The sequence below is a fragment of the Sciurus carolinensis genome, chromosome 4, assembly GCF_902686445.1.
Source record: "Sciurus carolinensis chromosome 4, mSciCar1.2, whole genome shotgun sequence".
Classification (NCBI taxonomy): domain Eukaryota; kingdom Metazoa; phylum Chordata; class Mammalia; order Rodentia; family Sciuridae; genus Sciurus; species Sciurus carolinensis.
In genome coordinates this window covers 151705226-151723928 of record NC_062216.1, presented here as the reverse complement: position 1 = coordinate 151723928, position 18703 = coordinate 151705226, and the positions used below count along the sequence as shown (strand labels likewise).

At 33.7% G+C, this 18703-nt stretch overlaps 1 protein-coding gene across 3 annotated transcripts in view; it reads left to right on the top strand.

Annotated features, from left to right (window-relative positions):
* The window catches only part of Nr2c1 (nuclear receptor subfamily 2 group C member 1), a 46874-nt gene that overhangs the window by 16754 nt on the left and 11417 nt on the right, over positions 1-18703 (top strand). For all 3 annotated transcript variants that reach the window (XM_047549863.1, XM_047549861.1, XM_047549862.1), the window contains exons 4-10: positions 2253-2334; positions 3885-4064; positions 5425-5572; positions 5650-5740; positions 7337-7518; positions 8775-8925; positions 15287-15408. In XM_047549863.1, coding sequence (XP_047405819.1) covers positions 2253-2334; positions 3885-4064; positions 5425-5572; positions 5650-5740; positions 7337-7518; positions 8775-8925; positions 15287-15408 — 956 coding nt within the window. The remainder of the gene's footprint in view (positions 1-2252; positions 2335-3884; positions 4065-5424; positions 5573-5649; positions 5741-7336; positions 7519-8774; positions 8926-15286; positions 15409-18703) is intronic.

Genomic DNA, 18703 nt, shown 5'->3' with positions numbered 1-18703 from the left:
TGTGACTGGTAAGGCCAAATTTGGTCACCTCTAGACTGAGATTTAATCCAAATATGAGCAGTCCTTTAACTTCTTCATGTAAAATAATAGCCTCTAAAAGATAAACACCATTTGTAATCAGCATGCCATTAAGGAAGTATGATACTTGTCATGGGTCCTTTCAGAGGCCATCTGCTGTCAGAAGTTTTTGTTCATTTGTTTTTACTTTTTTTGTTTGTTTGTTTCTCTTTGATGGGTTCTCACTGTGTTGCTTAAGCTGACCTCCAGCTCCTGATCCTTCTGCCTCAGCCTTCCTGTTAGCTGGCATCACAAGCGTACACCACCATGCTGGGTGTTGATTTTTTTTTTTTTTAAGTACTTATTGAGGACTGATTTTTGTGGTGATATAAAAGAAATAATGCCATATATTACATAATAAGGGACTGTCATTATAAGAACCATTTAAAGTTTACCCTTTAAAGTTGTTTTTTCCCCCATTTAAAGTTGTCAAAATGAAAATTACTCATGAAGGCATTCACACTCCTAAGTGAGGGGGAAAAAAGGTTAAGGTGGAGATCATTGGGGTTTAAAGGAGCAGGAGAAGGTGTTTAAATGCTGTATCACTTTTTTTGGACCAAATTGATGATTTGTTTGTATTATAAAACATTGAAAAAAATTTGAAGGTTGAAAGATAACCTTAAAAGAAGAAACTAGTATACCTTTGCCAGCTTCACATTCCTTCTACTTAGTGATGAGCTCTTTGTATAATTTAACAGGCCTAGTAATTTGCCCAAGACCATCCCACCTACTTTCACTTCTAGTCAGTTACATGCTGCTCTTCATCAGACCAGAGTCCATGATCTCAACCTACACATGGACCCCAGTCTTGCCTCATTAATGCAAGTTTGTACATTTGTATGGTGATCATATTTGCATAATTATAATTAAGTACATCATCAGAATTTATTTATAATAACCCTTTTCCCCTCAAAAAATTCAGAACTGTTCTTACAAGTTTTTGTCAGGTGACCCATGTGGAAAGATTCTGAGCTCTTCAGAGACATGTCATATGATTAGTATCTATTGCAAAAAATTTTTTTACTGATTGTTATTTTGTTCTTTTTAGTTATACATGACAGTAGAATGTATTTTGACATATTGTATATTTATGTGGAGTTAACTTCCCATTCTTATGGTTGGAATTTATGTGGAGTTACACTGATCATATATTCATTCATGAACGTAGGAAAGTTATGTCTGATTCATTCTACTGTCTTTACTCTTCTCACTCCCCCCCCTCCCTTTTCTTCTTTGTCCTTTGTCTAATCCAATGAACTTCTATTCTTCCTTCCCTCTCCCTTATTGTTAGCATCCACATATCAGAGAGATGCCCTTCAATAGATGAATAAAGAAAAAGTGGTTAGTGTGTATACACACACACACACACACACACACACACACACACAATGGAATATTACTCAGCCATAAAGAAGAATGAAATTATGGCATTTACCAGTAAATGGATGGAACTGGAGGCTATCATGCTAAGTGAAATAAGCCAATCTCAAAAAACCGAAGGCCGAATGTTTTCTGTTATGTAAATGCTGACTCACAATAGGGGGTGAAGTGGAGATTGAAGGAATTGGATGGGGGAATCCAGGGAAGGAAGTGGGAACAGGAATGGGAAAGATAGTAGAATGAATGGGACGTAATTTTCTATGAACTCATGACCAGTGTAACTCCACATCCTGTACAACCACAAGAATGGGAAGTTCCATGTATGATATGTCCAAATACATTCTACTGTCATGTATAACTAAAAAGAAAATAAATAACTTTTAAAAATAATATTAGTGTTTATGATAAAGATGCATTTAGAAAAAAATTTATGTAGCTGGATGTGGTGGTACGCACCTGTAATCCTTGCTACTCGGGAGACTGAGACAAAGGGTCTCAAGTTCAAGACCAGCCTGAGCAACATAGCAAAACCCTTGTCTCAAAAAAAGAAAACCAACAAAACAAAAAGATACTCATATATTTGTGTGTTGAATAGTTTGGTTTCTTTAATGGAGTTGTTATGGAACAAATTGAAAAAATATTCTTACTGTCTTTGCTTCTTATGATAGTTGAAATTTTCACCTATATATAAAGAAAATTAGACTAGCTTAAATGATATGATTTCATAGTTTAACTTATGATAAAAAGACTGGTGTTCTTTAGTTTTTTTTATCAAAATGAGATCGTTACTAATAACATTTTTTTTTTTTTTAAAGCTCTTAACAGATAATTCTTCCTCAGACCAGGGACCAAATAAGGTTTTTGATCTTTGTGTAGTGTGTGGAGACAAAGCTTCAGGTAACATTAAAAATTACCTATATGTGTTGTTTTACAAAAATACCTACTATCCTACCATCTTTCCTCTAAAAATAAAAACAAAAATAGCTTTGGGGATATGGCCCAGTGTTAGTGTGCTTGCCTAGCATGTGTGAAGCCCTGGATTCATCCCTAACCCTGCAAAAAGGAAAAAGAAAGGAATGTCATTTTTATAGTGACATGATTTTAGGTGATTTTACCCTCAATACTGGTGATTGGTGGCTTCCCACATACCACACAAGCTCTCTACCTGTGAGTTACGTCCTCAGCCATTTTTAAACTCTATTTTGAGACAGAGTCTCAAAGAGTTGCCAAGACTGGCTTCAAACTTGTGATCCTCCTCCCTCAGCCTCTCCAGTAGCTGGGATTCCAGGCATTCATTGCGCCCTGCTCACAACATAGCTAATTTTTCTCCAGAGCTTTTCTTTCATCTTGTACTTCAGTGCAGTTTGATTTGTAATGACATAAAATGATTATTTCAATGAATAATGAAAAGTTTCACTTTGAAAGTGCATGTATAGTTTTTTAAAGTGAAAATTGGAAGATTTGTCAAAGGACTCGTTTTTATTATTTTTTTCAAAGTATTTTTTTCAAAGTACTATTTTTAAAAAAGATGTGCTCTTTGGTTATATATTACATTAGTTGTTAACCTGCTTCTTCTGGAAATACAGAGTAATTTGAATTATTGGGGTGGAAAAAGCTTTGGATATCCTTTATTCAGTGTTCTGTGTAACTGAGCAGACTATTCTCAAAGCCTATTACTGGTACTTGGAGTTAAGTCACTTTTCATTCTGGCCATTGTTACTTCATGCCAGAAATACACTCATGCTGCTCATAAGTATTAACAGATGCCAGTAGTATATAGTTTAAGAGTTTTAAGTTCATTACTCTTTTCTAAAGCTTCTTGATAAAAACCTCCATTAGAACTTTTCCCAGAGTAGGTTCAGTTTGTTAGTAAAGTATGCAAAATAAATTATGAAACAGGATAATCAAAATGTAACAGATTTATTCAGAAATTTCAAAAGTGAAACTCAGGGCTGGGGAGATAGCTCAGTCGGTAGAGTGCTTGCCTTGTAAGCACAAGGCCCTGGGTTCGATCCCCAGCACCCAAAAAAAAAAAAAAAAAAGTGAAACTTATGAGGAGAGATGATTATATTTTAAATACTAGCCTCCATTCTGTCTTCCTTTCTGGAGTATATAGTATTCACAGTAAAGTATCTAGTATGTAATAAAACTATAATAAGTGATCTCAGAAATGAAAATTTTGTATGTTAAAAATGGGAATTCTGGATGATTTCTCTTTCCAGATTTTCTTTAACATGGTTGAACTTACCTTATAAAGTTAAAATTTTCATAGTTTATCACAAAAGTATGATTGTTTCATTGTTTAGTAGTTCCTAAAATAGTTTTGCATGTCAGATTCAATAATCTTAGTTTTATCTCATTTATTATTTAAAAGGAATAAATGAGTTTATTTCTTTTCTATTCCAAACGTATGTGACTTTTGTATTTTCTTAACATTTTATCTTTAGGGCGTCATTACGGAGCAGTAACTTGTGAAGGCTGCAAAGGATTCTTTAAAAGAAGCATCCGAAAAAATTTAGTGTATTCATGTCGAGGATCAAAGGACTGTATTATCAATAAACACCATCGAAACCGATGTCAATACTGCAGGTTACAGAGATGTATTGCATTTGGAATGAAGCAAGACTGTATGTATTAGCTTTAAAGGAGAAAATATGTTTAAGAATTCCTGCAAGCTAGAAGTATATTCAAATTAACACATTAAAAATGTCATATATACACTTTCTAATTTCAGTTTTCCAACTCAGATATCTATGTGTGTATTATTCAACAAACTTTTTTTTAAAACTTTTTTTTTTTTTTTTTTTTCAGTTGTAGGCGGACACAGTACTTTTTTTTTTTTTTTTTTTTTTTGGGTGCTGGGGATCGAACCCAAGGCCTTGTGCTTACAAGGCAAGCACTCTACCGACTGAGCTATCTCCCCAGCCCCTATTTTTATTTTATTTTTATGCGGTGCTGAAGATCAAACCCAGGGCCTCACACGTAGTAGTCGAGCGCTCTGCCACTGAGCCACAGCCCCGACCCATCAACAAACATTTTTGAGTGTCTATATAACTATTACATATTTATAATTTGAAATTGGCACCCAAAAAAAGTATGACTAATTAGATAACAGTTTACTGTTTTTGTTTTTGTTTTTTTTAATCCTAACAGTGCTGAGGATCAAACCCAAAACCTCACATACTAGGCAAGCACTTTATCCCACTAAGCTATAAACTCCAACCCCAGTTTGCTTTTTGATGAAACTACTAAAAAGTGACTTAATATGATAATGTGACAACAGCTAATAAGAGTTCCAAGTACACAAACACGGTACTTGGCGTATATATTAATTATCGTCTCAGGACAGTTCTCTGCAGTAGATACTATTATTATCCTTTTTACATTTTAATAAACAGAGATGTTGAAAAACTTGTCCAAGGTCATACAACTGATAAGGAGCAGAACGTGGCTTTGAACACTGGTAGTTTGTTTGTTTACCAGAAAATGTACAATTTACAACCATACTACCTTATCTAATAGTACTATATATACCTGCATGAATACAATATATATTATAATGTATATTATAAATAGACTAGGCAGTTGAGATACCTGTAAAAAACCTCCCTGCCCCTAGCTTAAAAAAGATCTTAGACTTTTTTTGTGTATTATTAGTTTTAGTATTTTCAGTTGATTACATTTTATTGTTTTAAAATCATAGATAAATGAGGAATTCCTAACTTCTTGATGGTGAGATTTAAAAAATAAAAGTTCCTCTATATTTCTACCACTGGAGTGGGGGAATAGAGACAAAATTGAGAGATGCAAACTGGCCTATTTTACAAATATGAAGCAATTTTTTGAATTTGCTTGTATTTTTAAAATATTGATGGTTGTGTGGGGAATATAGTGTGGTAGCCATGTCTTCCATTATTGTTGACCTAGAGCTTACATTTATAATTGGCATAAATTCTTTATTATGATATAATCAATCCATTTTTGTAGCTGTTCAATGTGAAAGAAAACCCATTGAAGTATCCCGAGAAAAATCATCTAATTGTGCTGCTTCAACGGAGAAAATCTATATCCGAAAAGACCTTCGAAGCCCATTAGCTGCAACTCCAACTTTTGTAACAGATAGTGAAACTGCAAGGTATAGTAAAACAAACATTAAGTAGTTAGTCATTTGTTTTTTCCAGTGAAACTGAGACATAAACTTATTTGTTACAGGTCAACAGGATTGTTGGATTCAGGAATGTTTGTGAATATTCATCAGTCTGGAATAAAAACTGAATCAGCTGTGCTGATGACACCAGATAAGGTGTGTTTAGGGCAATTTAAAGCCAAATTTTAAAATGTATTAATTCCTTTAAGAAAGGAAGGGAACTAACTTTTGTTAAACTACTGTCTGCTCAGACACTGTGCTTTAATATTTGTATTAAGTGGTTTTAACAATTTTGTGTATTGTTTCTCTTACAAATAGGCCCAAAGGGCTGGTGTTGCAACTCAGAAGAGAGCATGCTGTGCCCACGGTTCAATCCCCAGCACAACAACTTGAGAATTTAGTTGTACATGTTGTTGTGGGGGGAGAATATAAAAGTGTCTAGTTTTAAGTAGTTGAAAATTATAATACTTAAAAAAAGTTACAACTGTTTTTACTCAAATATAAGAAGGCTGTTTGGAGCAGTGGTATCGAGCACCGGGTACAGTCATATAGGTCTGGCCTGTCCCGCCTCTGCTCTTTACTGCCTAGTTTTAAAGGATCATTCTTTGTTGGTAATAGAAGGACGATGATTCCTATATGACAGGGTTGTTAAGAAGATTAAAATACATGTGGAAGTAGTAGTCATGTAAGAACTTGGTAATTATTATTCATTAAATGATTCTCTGGATACTGATTAATCTGAGGAGAGCACAGAAATTGTTTTTTTTGTCCTATACTTTCACCAAAGTCAACTTCATTCTCATTGTTCAAAAGAACAAATGAAACAACAGAGAAACATAGTTATTATTTTAGGATTAAGAACAATATGAATAAAAACCATAAAGGAAAGTATTATTTAAAAAAATACCAGGGCTGGGGTTGTGGCTCAGTGGTAGAGTGCTTGACTAGCATGCATGAGGCACTGGGTTCAACTCTCAGCACCACATATAAATATATATATACATACATACTGTTTAAAGAATCTTGCCTGTAGGCCATAGAAGGAGGTTCAGAAGTCCTTTTATTAGCTTTGGTGGAATAATTTGAGCATTAAAGAAAGAATGTAACATATTGAAGCATCAGATATCTAAAAATGTATTAATTGAAAACTATACTCTGGAAAATTCATCTGTCACCATTAGAAGTTGCTAGGGTATCAGTGCATTGCTCTGAAAAATTGATGAAGGAAGAAAATGAAGCACTTAGTTATATTTCTGGGTGAAGAATTAGGAAAAAAATATGTTTCTTATGAAAGAATTATAGCTAACTCATACAGAATATATTCTATTATTATTAGCAAACATAAAAAGTGAAGTCAAATGGGGAAAGTGTACTGTGTGAGAAAAAAGCCAACATCTTAACCCTACATAAAAATTTTTCAACTCCAGTAAAAAGGCAGGTTGGTGGGCAAGTGGTTTTTTTTGTTTATTTTGTTTTGTTTTGTTTTGTTTTTAAACACTAATGAGGGATTGAACCCAGAAGTTTGATCATGCCAGGGAAGCATTTTACCACTGAGCTATACCCTCAGCCCACCTCATGATTTTTAACTTACATTTTCCTCAGGTTTCTGAGAACTCAGAGCTCTTTGTTTTTACTTCTGTGTTTCATTTATCTTAGTGCACTTTTTAGCATTTTTAACCTAGAATTGGATATTCAGATTTTAAAGTATATTGATAGCAATTTGCAGATTTTAATTTTTTTTTTTTTTTTCAGGCTGAATCATGTCAAGGAGATTTAAGTACATTGGCCAGTGTGGTTACCTCATTAGCAAATCTTGGGAAAACTAAAGATCTTTCTCAAAATAGCAATGAAATGTCCATGATGGAAAGTTTAGGCAATGGTGATTCATCTTTGTGTGAATTTCAAGAAACACAGACCAATGGTGATGTTTCAAGGTAAGGTCTGTCTTAATTAATAAATGCTTAGTGTCTTAGTATTTACTGGTATATATTTGTGTTAAATACTATTTATATATTTTTCAGAAAATGGGTATTTCTATTAGACTTAGAAAATTTAAAGCATAGTAAGTTTTAACTGAAAAACCGCATTTAGTATAAAATGTCCAGCAAATTACTTTCTAAGTAATAAGCAATAAGTGAATATTTTAAGATTAGAATGTATTCTTAAAATTTAGGAATCTTTTCCCTCTTAATTTATAGTTAGCATCTAATATTTTAGTTGCCAAATATCTTCTGTTTATATAAGCCCAAAATTTTCTTTCTAAACAGTCTTAGTGATCCCACATACACTAATTATTAGTGATGAAAATGAATGTAAAAGACACCCAGTTGAATCGACTACTGTTTTAAGTTATACTTGAGGAAAATAATGCAGAGTTCTGTTTTTCATTCTGTCAGTGTTAAACACTTAGGATTTAGAAAAGAAACCAAATTTCTTCCAGCTTTTCCTATAGTTCTGTCATTTAAAATATTGTGTACTGAGCTGTAGCTCAGAGGTAGAGCACTTGCCTAGTATGCTCAAGACCCTGGGCTTGATCCCTCAGTACCAGAAAATAAATAAAATATTGCGTAAACTGCATTTGAATCATAGTAAGTACTTTGTTGAACATGAGATTTTAAGGAACTCTGGAAAGCATATCATTGAAAAATATGGGGATGTTTTTTGAATAACTGTTTGCTAATATGTTAATTATTCTAACCTCAAATTCTTAACAGTTTACATTTTTCTCCCCCTAAAGATTTTTTTAAAGAGACTAATTCCTTGGTATTACATTAACATGATAATACAGTGTTTAACATCATGTGTATAAAGTTTAATTTGTTGAGTTTGAAGAGAATCATGGAAGTCATTGAAACAAACTATTGATACAGTTAAGGTCTATTTTCTAAAGTTGTAGAGGTTTTTTTTTTTGTTTGTTTTGTGGTGCTGAGGAATTAAACCTAGGGTCTCATACATGCAAGGCAAGCACTATACCATTTAGCTACACACCCAACCCTATTTTCTAAAGAATATTTTAGTCTTAAATCTTTTGGGGAAAGGGGAGGACCTCCTGCATGCCAGGGAAATACTCTTATCACTGAAATGCAACCTCAGCCTCTAGGTTTAACTCACAATTCCAGAATTTTCTGTAGAGTTTTCATTTTATTGTTGGAGATAGACCAAGCTCACAGCTTCTGATGTCTCCTTATAGGGCATTTGACACTCTTGCAAAAGCATTGAATCCTGGAGAGAGCACAGTAGAGGGAATGGAAGGAAGCGTACACCTAATTGCTGGAGATTCAAGCATAAATTACATCGAAAAAGAGGGACCACTTCTCAGTGATTCACATGTAGCTTTCAGGGTATTTCTATATGTTTTTAAATTTTCATATTGTGTTACCGTTTGATTTTGATGTTCCTTTCAAAAAATGGAAGTGTGTTTGTTGTGCTTTTAAACTAAAAAATATCCCTGGTTAGAATTTCAAAACTAAAACTAAGGTATACACATCTGGCTAGCAAAGATAATGGCTCAGTAAAACATCCTGTTTGTAAGTCAGTTACCATAGTAATTAGTGGGTTTAAGTCTTAAAAAGTTAGTTTTTACAGCTCTTTAACCATACTTGTTTTTTCTTTTCAAGTTAAGTGTTAGCTTTAATGATGTTTTGAGTGCACTTCTTTTGTTCAATGCCTAGCTACTATTTCTTTTGTGTAAGTAACTAAGACCCAGATATTCTGTGTTACTACAAAGAATTCCATTTATGTATTGCTTTAATTAGCTTTTGGTGTTATAATAAGAAGGTATAAAATTTTAATAATTTTAACTTCTGGTTTTTAACTTTTGATACTTTTTAACCATTTTGGAGAAGGCACATTTATTTTGTTCCCCTAAATATGTTGTTCATAATGAAAACAATAATGTAGAATGCTAGAAACAATATATGTAGTAGAAGAAGAAGGCACTTTTTAGTATTTGTCTTCAAATATTATGTGTTCCAGAGTTATAAATATGCTCACTATTGAGACTTCACATTAAGAACCTATTTTTGACCCCTCCATTTTAACCACTCTGTATCTCTGCCAGCTGTGGCTGCTGTTAACAAGATGTATCATAAGTGGTTAAATATAAACAGGAGATTTTCCTTAGCAATGCAGTGCATAGCAATTCTGGAGTACCTGAGGGTGATTACTCATGATTTTGTGTAGATTATAACATTTCTTAGGAAAACTTGCACAGTTACCATATAAGTAATGTATTACCCGTAGAAATAATAAACACAGCCAGGCGTGGTGGCGCACGCCCATAATCCCAGCATCTCAGGAGGCTGCAGCAGAAGGATAGCGAGTTCAAAGCCAGAATCAGCAAAATCTAGGCACTGAGCAACTCAGTGAGACCCTGTCTAAATAAAATACAAAATAGGGCCAGGGATATGGCTAAGTGGTTGAGTGCCCCTGAGTTCAATCCCAGGTATCCCCCCGCCCTACCCCCCCAAAAATAGAAAAAGAAATAACACAAAATAAATATAACATTGATTAAAACTGCATATGATATATCAGGGAAACCAATTTCATATAAAATTTTACTAAAGAAAACTTACATGGAAAAATTCAAGATATTTTATCTGTACTGTACAGGGCAATTTTTATGGGTGCTATAAGAAAAGGAAATGTGAATAAATAGTGTCATCCTTAAAAATTATGCTAGGTATGAACAGGGGTGGAGGAAGGCAAAATTAGATTTTTTTTCGCATTGTTATTCTTATTTTAAATAGAAGACATTTCCTTTGTTTTCTTAGTTTTATTTTCTGCTTTTCAATTTAAATGGGAAGAAGAATATAATGAGACAAATGCAGAAAGAGGATCCAGTGTGAGGGAAAAGGACAGAGGACTTATTTAGAAAGAAGTTGTTCACCTCTTTAGTCTTCGATGTTGGTCCTCGAGATTTTTGCTTCCTTGAAATAAGTGTTTTGAACTGATGAATTGGACAAATTAGAACTTTTGTTTTTCTTTCTGGAATTGTCTTTTTTCCATTTCATCTTTGATTTATAACCTTTGTGTCCTCAGAGTTAGCACTATGAAGCTTCTTTGCTGCTGAAAAGGACAGCTTGTTTTGATTATTGTTTATAGTCCTTTAATGTCAAGAGTTTTATGTTTTCTTGATTTCTCTCCTTAGTTCCTAAAGCCAGATCATTTCGTGGTTAGTTCTTTCATTGAAGTTTGCTGGTCATGACTTAAAAAACTGGCATCTTTAATGAGATAGTTCAGTCCTCTCTTATTTGCTGAGCTAAGTGATAGTGTGTTTTTCCTCAGTTGCATTTTTGTGTGTATTGTAGTTTATAGCACTTTTTCACATACATTTCTTCCCTTGAACCTCACCACATTCTGCTGGGGAGATTTGTATTTTTATTTTCACTTGGTAGATGAAGAAAGATTTTAAAAAGTTTTCAGTGTCTTGTTCAAAGCAACCTACATAGTTGGGAAAAGTAGTCATATAATAGAAATAGAAGAATAACTAAAAAAAAAAGAATAATAGAAAAATAGTCTAATGAAACTGAAAGTTGAAAAACCTAGGGCAGTAATAATGTATTATGTAACAGTTTCATTAAACTTGAGTCTTGGGTATGATTTTCATATACCTATTTCACTTGATTGTTAAAATTTTTTTAAGAATAATCAATGTAGTTAGTATTTCCATTTTAGAAATCAGTTTATGAGACAGAAGTAAGATGATTTCCAAAGCTTTTCTTTTGCATCTGTTATCTCAATATTAGAATCACAGTGTTTTTAGTAACTGATGTTTGCATTGGAAATCCTTGTCATTCTCCCCATGCCTTATTCCCATCCATTCCATAACTGAAATTGAATCTTTCTGGTATTTTTGAGTTTTTCTCTTCCTCTTATTTCTACCACCATATTTCAGACCTTTTAAAATTTCCAGCCTGAACTATTAACAATAATATCTGCTTCTAGTCTGTCTTCTCCATCTTGCCCTGTGCACTGGTATTAGAGTGATACTTGTTTAAAAAAAGAAAAATCAATCTAATGATGCCACTTGGCTATTTGTAAACCTTGACTGAGGGTGTAGCTCAATGGTAGAGCCACAACTTAGCATGTGGAAGGCCTTCGGTTCCATCCCCAGTGCTGCCAGTTTATTTTTTTGGTACCAGGATCAAACCCAGGGTGACTTGACCACTGAGCCACACCCCCAGCCTTTTATGTTTTATTTTGAGACAGGGTCTCAATTAAGTCCTTAGGGCCTTACTAAGTATCTCAGGTTGGTCTCAAACTTGCAGTCCTTCTGCCTCCTCAGCCTCTCAAATCGCAGTGATTCCACCGCATCTGGTGCCAATTTTAATTAAGCCAGGTGTGGTGGCACACGCCTGTAATCCCAGTAACTTGGGAGGCTGAGATAGGAAGATCTCAAGTTTGAGACCATCCAGGCAACTTATCAGGCCCCATCTCAAAATTTAAAAAGGACTGGTGGTACAGTTCAGCAGTAGAGCCTTAACCTGGCCTATACAAGGTTCTATGTTCAGGCCCTACTTACCCTTAGTAGCTTTCCCTTACCCATTTGGGACTAAGTCCACTTTCCATAACATATCATTTAGGACCTTCCACATTCTGATCCAACTACCCGTTCCATTGTTTCTCACCCATGTCATTCCCCTGAGACAATGATCTTTCAGTAAATGGTTATTGGATGAATAATCCAGAGTCAGACAAAAAATAAATGAAGAGTTAGAAGTAGAACCCTTACCTCCTAACTGAAGTCATGACTACAGGATGCAGGCTATTAGCAGAATTCCATATAGAAATAGTGCTAGAAGGATAATTGCAAAGGAAAGGGATAACCTCTAAAATAGATTGGTTCAGTTTAAGTCTTATACTCTTTAAAAAATCAGTTCAATTTATTAATTTTTTATAGTTTGGAAAATATGCATCATTCTATTTATAAAAATAAAGATCCACAGACATTTTGGGAAAGCTTTAACATCTTTGTAGAGTAAAAATAAAGATCCACAGACATTTTGGGAAAGCTTTAACATCTTTGTAGAGAAACGTCTGTGTATGAATAAAGAAAGAAATTTGGGTCTTTTCAGTTAAAAGACTTGGCACATGGGTTATTGTTTCTTCATCCATATTAACTTTCTGATCATAACAGTAGAGGTATATTAAAGTATGTAAAAGATAAATAATCATAAAGCATTTCTTCTTTTTCCAAAATAATATAGCATGATAGTTGTTTTTTTTTTAATAATGACCTTCTTTAGTGTATATTGCAAATTATTTCAACTTTTGTGATTAAAACATGGGAAAGTTTTCCATTATCACCAGTGTTGTATAGATTAAAGCCATCGTGTTTTACATGTTGCAAGTAATTTATTTAAAGCCCATTTAAAATTATTTAGTGAAAGGTATTCTTTATTGTTTTGCTTCTTACTCACTCCTCCCCCATAAAACTAGTAATGTTTGGTAATCCCCCAATTTTTCAGGCTCTTTTTCCCCACTCACCTTGAGCATTTCTGAAAAGGTATGATAGCTCCCAGTTTTCAAATATATATATTCATGTGTAGAGACAGTTACATCTAATAATGTTTAAGATGTTTAGTATTTGCTTGATGGAGTAAGAATTGTCTCATTTGTATTTTATTTCACTGTGTCAGTAAACATTACTGAAGCATTTCGAAATTTTTCTTTCTTAGGTCTAAGCATGTAGCTCAGTGGTAGAGCACATGTTTAACATGTGCAAAGACTTGAATTCAATTCCCAGCAACTCAAAAAAATTATTTTTCTTTAAGTAGGATTTCAACTATAATTGTCCTGTTTTATTCCTTAATACCATTAATAATTAGGTAAATCATTTGTGTCTAATATTGAACAAAAACAGCTTTTTCTTTACATTTTTATCTAAAATTTCTAGAGAACTTTTACATCATTTTGATGGAAACCTTTTGATTTGTTTAACATTATAAGTATCTTGGAGAATCTGATGAAAACTATATATTCATTCCCCAGAAAAATACATTTGGGCACATCCACTTACCCCACCTCAGAGTTAGGCACTATTACCTGTGTACTATGCTTTCTTCTGTCCTTTCTATGTACGTATATATGTATGTACACTTAAATGTACTCTATATTATATGTCAGACCACCTACATTCTGTTTTGTAATTTTCTCCTCTTAGATGTCTGTGAGATATTTTTTCTATGCTATTGCATTTCAATTTATCTTACTAATTTTAATACCTACAAGGTATTCTGTTCTATACTATGGATCATTCTTTCCCCATGAGGAAATTTAGGATTGTTGCCAGCATTTAGTTTCACTATTAGAAATAGAACTACAATGGATATCCACAGTTGTTCTTGAGCTCCTGGGTTTATTTGATCCTCCTGCCTAAGCCTCCTGAGTAGCTGCAACTAGTTGCACACCATGATGCCCCTAATATGTGCTTTTTTGTGTTTCTGTGTGCTTCAATTTTTCTGGAGTATATATTTAGCAGTGGAATTATAAATTGAGTATCCCTTATCTGAAATGCTTGGGACCTGAAGTGTTTCAAATTTTGGCAATTTTTTGGATTTTGTAATATTGGCAGAGACCTTACTAGTTAGTTGTTCATTCCTAATCTGAAAATCCACAGTGCTCCAAAATCCAAAAATTTTTGAGCTGTGAAGTGTTTCAGATTTTTGATTTTTGAGTTAATTTTACTCAACCCCTATTGACTCATAAGATGTACTTATTTTTCAAATTTTGTCAGGTAACAAATTGTCTTTCAGCTTAACCACCCACAAATATTTCTTTTCCTATATCCTCACTCAACTTGACACTGTTGATCATTTCAGTAATTTAGAAGAATGTGTTTCTTACTCATTTCATGAATTGATTGCAAAATTTTCTTCAACAAAGTTGTCAGAAATGCTTTCGGACCTGTTTTGATGTAGGATTTATTTTTCACTATCAAAGGTCAACAACACAAACTGACAGCCTGCTTCTAATGGTACGTCCACAAATAGATTTTGTTTTACCTGTACGATAATATTTTTTAAGATCCTTTTTTATTTCTCACTTTTTTTTTTTTTTTTTTTTTGGTGGTGATACTGGGAATCAAACCCAGGTAGTGCCCTACCACTGAGTAACATCTCCAGCCCCCTTTTTTAAATAAGAAGATTCTACAAAGATCATGGGCTCTTTGCAAAATTAAAGGAATGGCAGCACTCAGCCCAAATTCTCATGTTTTTGTTTTGCTAGATTCAAGTCACTACTATGCCATTTGGGAGTAGCGCTCCCCATTTGGCACCAGTAGGCCTGCTTTACTCGTTAACTCTCCTAGCTCTGTAAGCATTTGAATGTATTAACCCTATAGTCTAAATGAACAGGATTGTACCTTCAAGCTGAATTTCTTGTGTACTATTGTTAGGAGGGAAAAAGAAAAAAAAACATCAATGAACCAAGATAGAAAGTAACTTAAACACACAACCAGATAATACCATGGTTGATATTTATTGTTAGAGTCTGCTTTTCTGAATATTGCTTTCATAAAAACTGTAGTAAGCCCTTTTGTTAGCTTAAAATCCAGTAACTTAGATAATTTCGAGATGAACCTTTTTCTGAGCATATTAGATTCATATTTGATGTGTTCTGTTTACATTAAAATTTTTCAAAGAAATGATATTTAGAACTTTCAGTCATAAGATAATTTACCTAAATCCCTGTTCGTACTAGCTCACCATGCCTTCTCCTATGCCTGAGTACCTGAATGTGCACTACATTGGGGAGTCTGCCTCCAGACTGCTGTTCTTATCAATGCACTGGGCACTTTCGATTCCTTCTTTCCAGGCACTAGGGTGAGTGTTTTGAAGTCCTTGAATATAAATGTGATTTTGTAGCACAAATGTTCATTAAGCAACAACTCTTTATTTTGGGAGGATTTGCATTAAAGGAATAAAAATATTTAACATTGTAACTTTTAAGTTGTGTCATTTATATGACAAATCATAGCGACTAATAGCAGTTTCTCTATATCATTTTTATGTGGGAGAGGATCCATATTTCATAGTTTACTGACCAAGTTAACAATTTAGATGAATTATAATAAGAAGAGTTGATAGATCATGACTGGCACTGGTAATGGCCACCTTTGATTGTGTCAAGGATAGCGCCACTGTAGGAATGCCCCAGGTTTTTTTTTCCTCCCACCATTACCATTTCAGCATTGATTCCAGCCATATTACTAAGTTTTATATAAGCTAAAGTTTGCTTATATAAATTATATTTAAAAATAGAGATAATTGTTTTTCAGTTGTGTGATGGGTGGGGGAGAAAATTTGAAAATATAAGCCCCATAGTACCATGATTTAGATGATTTGGAGATTTGGTCTTACCACTGAAGAATACATCTGTATTCTATTCTGAAGTGATCAGATGAAATGGAAATTCTACTCATAGGCCCCTACTTCATCAGCATGATTTGTAAACAGTTCACTCTCACTTCCTCTCCATCTGTTTTCCTGTTTGTCAAATAGATGTCTCTCCCCATCCCTATCCTTAGACAGCATTTTGAATACAACTAAGAAACACTGAAACATAACTATAAAAGACATATTTGAAATTATAATTACTAATCAGTGTTAGATATATCAGTGTATTCAATCATGTATTAAGTAGTACAACTACGTAAGCTAAAAACCTGATTCAGAGTGACAACTTTTTAAATGCTTGTTAGCTCTTTCTCTCAAAATACAATGTAAACTTTTACACAGTATCAGTTTATTATTTTTCCCTCAGTATTGGGGATCGAATGGAGGGCTTCACGCAGTCAACTGCGACCGTCCCTTTTTTTTCTAGGCAGGATCTCACTAAGTTGCACCAAACCTTACTGCATACTTAATGTTTTCAAAGTAATAAACTATCCTGATGCTGTGACACACATCTGTATCCCAGCTACTCGGGAGTCTGAGGCAGGGGGATTACAAGTTTGAGACCAGCATGGAGAACTTACAAGACCCTGTCTATAAAATAAAATAAATGGTTAGAGTGGTAGAGTGAGTAAAAAAAAAAAAATTTAAGTGTAGTTGCTTAAGCTTATAACTGGTATACTTAGGCCAAAAAAACAATTTGGTGATGTTTCTCATAATAGAATATCAATTATTGTAGTAGGACAGCAAAGAAAGGAATTTGGGGTATAATTTAAGCTCCATGAATTAATCATAACACTATTGATATTCAGTGCTTCTTTTGAGTGTGACTATCCTATTGCAAATAATCCAGATGTTGGGGGGGAAAAAAGCCTGAAGTTTTTGATTATAAATTAATATAGAGTGGCAACCACATATCCCTGTGATCTTTATTGAAAATTACTTTCAGTGTAACAACCACAGGATCCTTTGTGATTAGAGTAATTACGGTTGCAATCAAGACCATTAGGTGATACATAAACTCTTATTTCTTATGCCTATCTAGATAGTCTATAGATCTTATGTTAGCTTAATCAGATGGATAAGGACTAGATACTAATGATAGGAAAGTTTTATGTTGAAATAAAATCTATTCTAAATCTAGGAACTGGCATGAGCTGCATTTTTATTTCTAGATATAAAAGTTGGCAAAAAAAAAAAAAAAAAAAGCCCGAGTTTTACAGAGCGAAACAGATAAGCAGCATTAATCGTTTTTTAAAATTCAGGTTTGTTATTGCTAAACTTATTTAATAGAAGAAAATAGTAGCTTTAAAATTTTTTAAACTGTGGTTATTACCATTTGTATTTTCTAAATATAATTTCTGTACTTAGAGGAGTTCAGTGTTTCTGGTTTTTTTGGTTTTTGTTTTGTTCTTCATAATTCAAGTGAAGGACTACACAGTTGTAAGATATTCTGCTGAAGGGCAGTGGGGTACTTAGCTGGATTTGCCTGGAGTAAGTATGGCAGCAGTCGTCTCCACCCAGATTCTTTATAATGTCATCAGAATTCCAAGACAACACTGTTGCCACAGGAGACTATTTATTGAGTTATTTTAAGCAACCTTCCATGAATTTAAGCCTAAAAGTTGAATCCTTTAAAATACCATAAACAACGTAATGTTTCTTGTACCTTCGTGGACTTACTGCCATGTCATTGATTATTTTTCCCCAAGGCCATGCTTTCAGTTGAAACAGATGCTGCCAGGGAAAGAATAATGCCTTGGGTTTATTTGTGTGGATTACATATGGTGGGGTATAGGTGAGTTAGTCAACTCAATGCTTTTTTGCAGCTCTGGATATTAAACCCAGGGTCTTGTGCGTGCTAGGCAAGTGCTCTACCACTGAGCTACACTCCCAGCCCCAGTGCCTCTTTTGGTTATCATTAAAACTTGTGTTGTTTTCTGGGTGCTTGAAGATACCTTAACTTCGTTTTCTACCTAGCTTCTTTTGCTTCTCAAAAGAAAGATGTTTTGGAAATAGGTAGTAGAATGTGACTACAATAGTCATTGGTTTTGTTTTCCTAACAGGAAAAAACAGAGAGTCAACATGCCTTTACCATTCCAAAATATTAGCTTTAAATAGGGGAGTCTCTACTGAAAAATTTCACTTTAGTGGTTTACTTACTAACTTATGTAAGGATATATATATATATATATATATTTTTTTTTTTTTAAAGCATAGCTTTTAAACATCTGAGTTCAGAATCCTGGTTTTAATTCCTCTGCTGACTTATGTGTCTTCAGATCAGGTTACTTAAATGAAACTTATTCCCCCCATCTGTAGATTAGGAGCAGAAACACTTGCTTATGAATTATGTCCTTATATGAGATAATGAATTTAAATTTAACCCTGTGCCTGCTACAAATTACTAAGTGGTCATTTTTTTTATACTCTTAGGAACCTTCTTTTTTAAAGGGTGCTCTTGTTTATCTTTCCAAATGTAATGAACTTTAAAAAAAAAAAAAAAAACAACATAGCTATAGTACAAGGGTTTTTTTGGGTTCTGTTTTGACTAAAAATGCAGATAGATAGATTTCTGTAATTGATATCTATTATTAACTCTTTGATTTTTCCTTTGAAAATAAAATTACCTGGTAATTTATTCCTCAATCACCAGTTTTATCTTATTTCCTTAGTAACAATTTTGGTGTGTCACTGGTACTTATTAACCTTTTCTCTGAGTCTT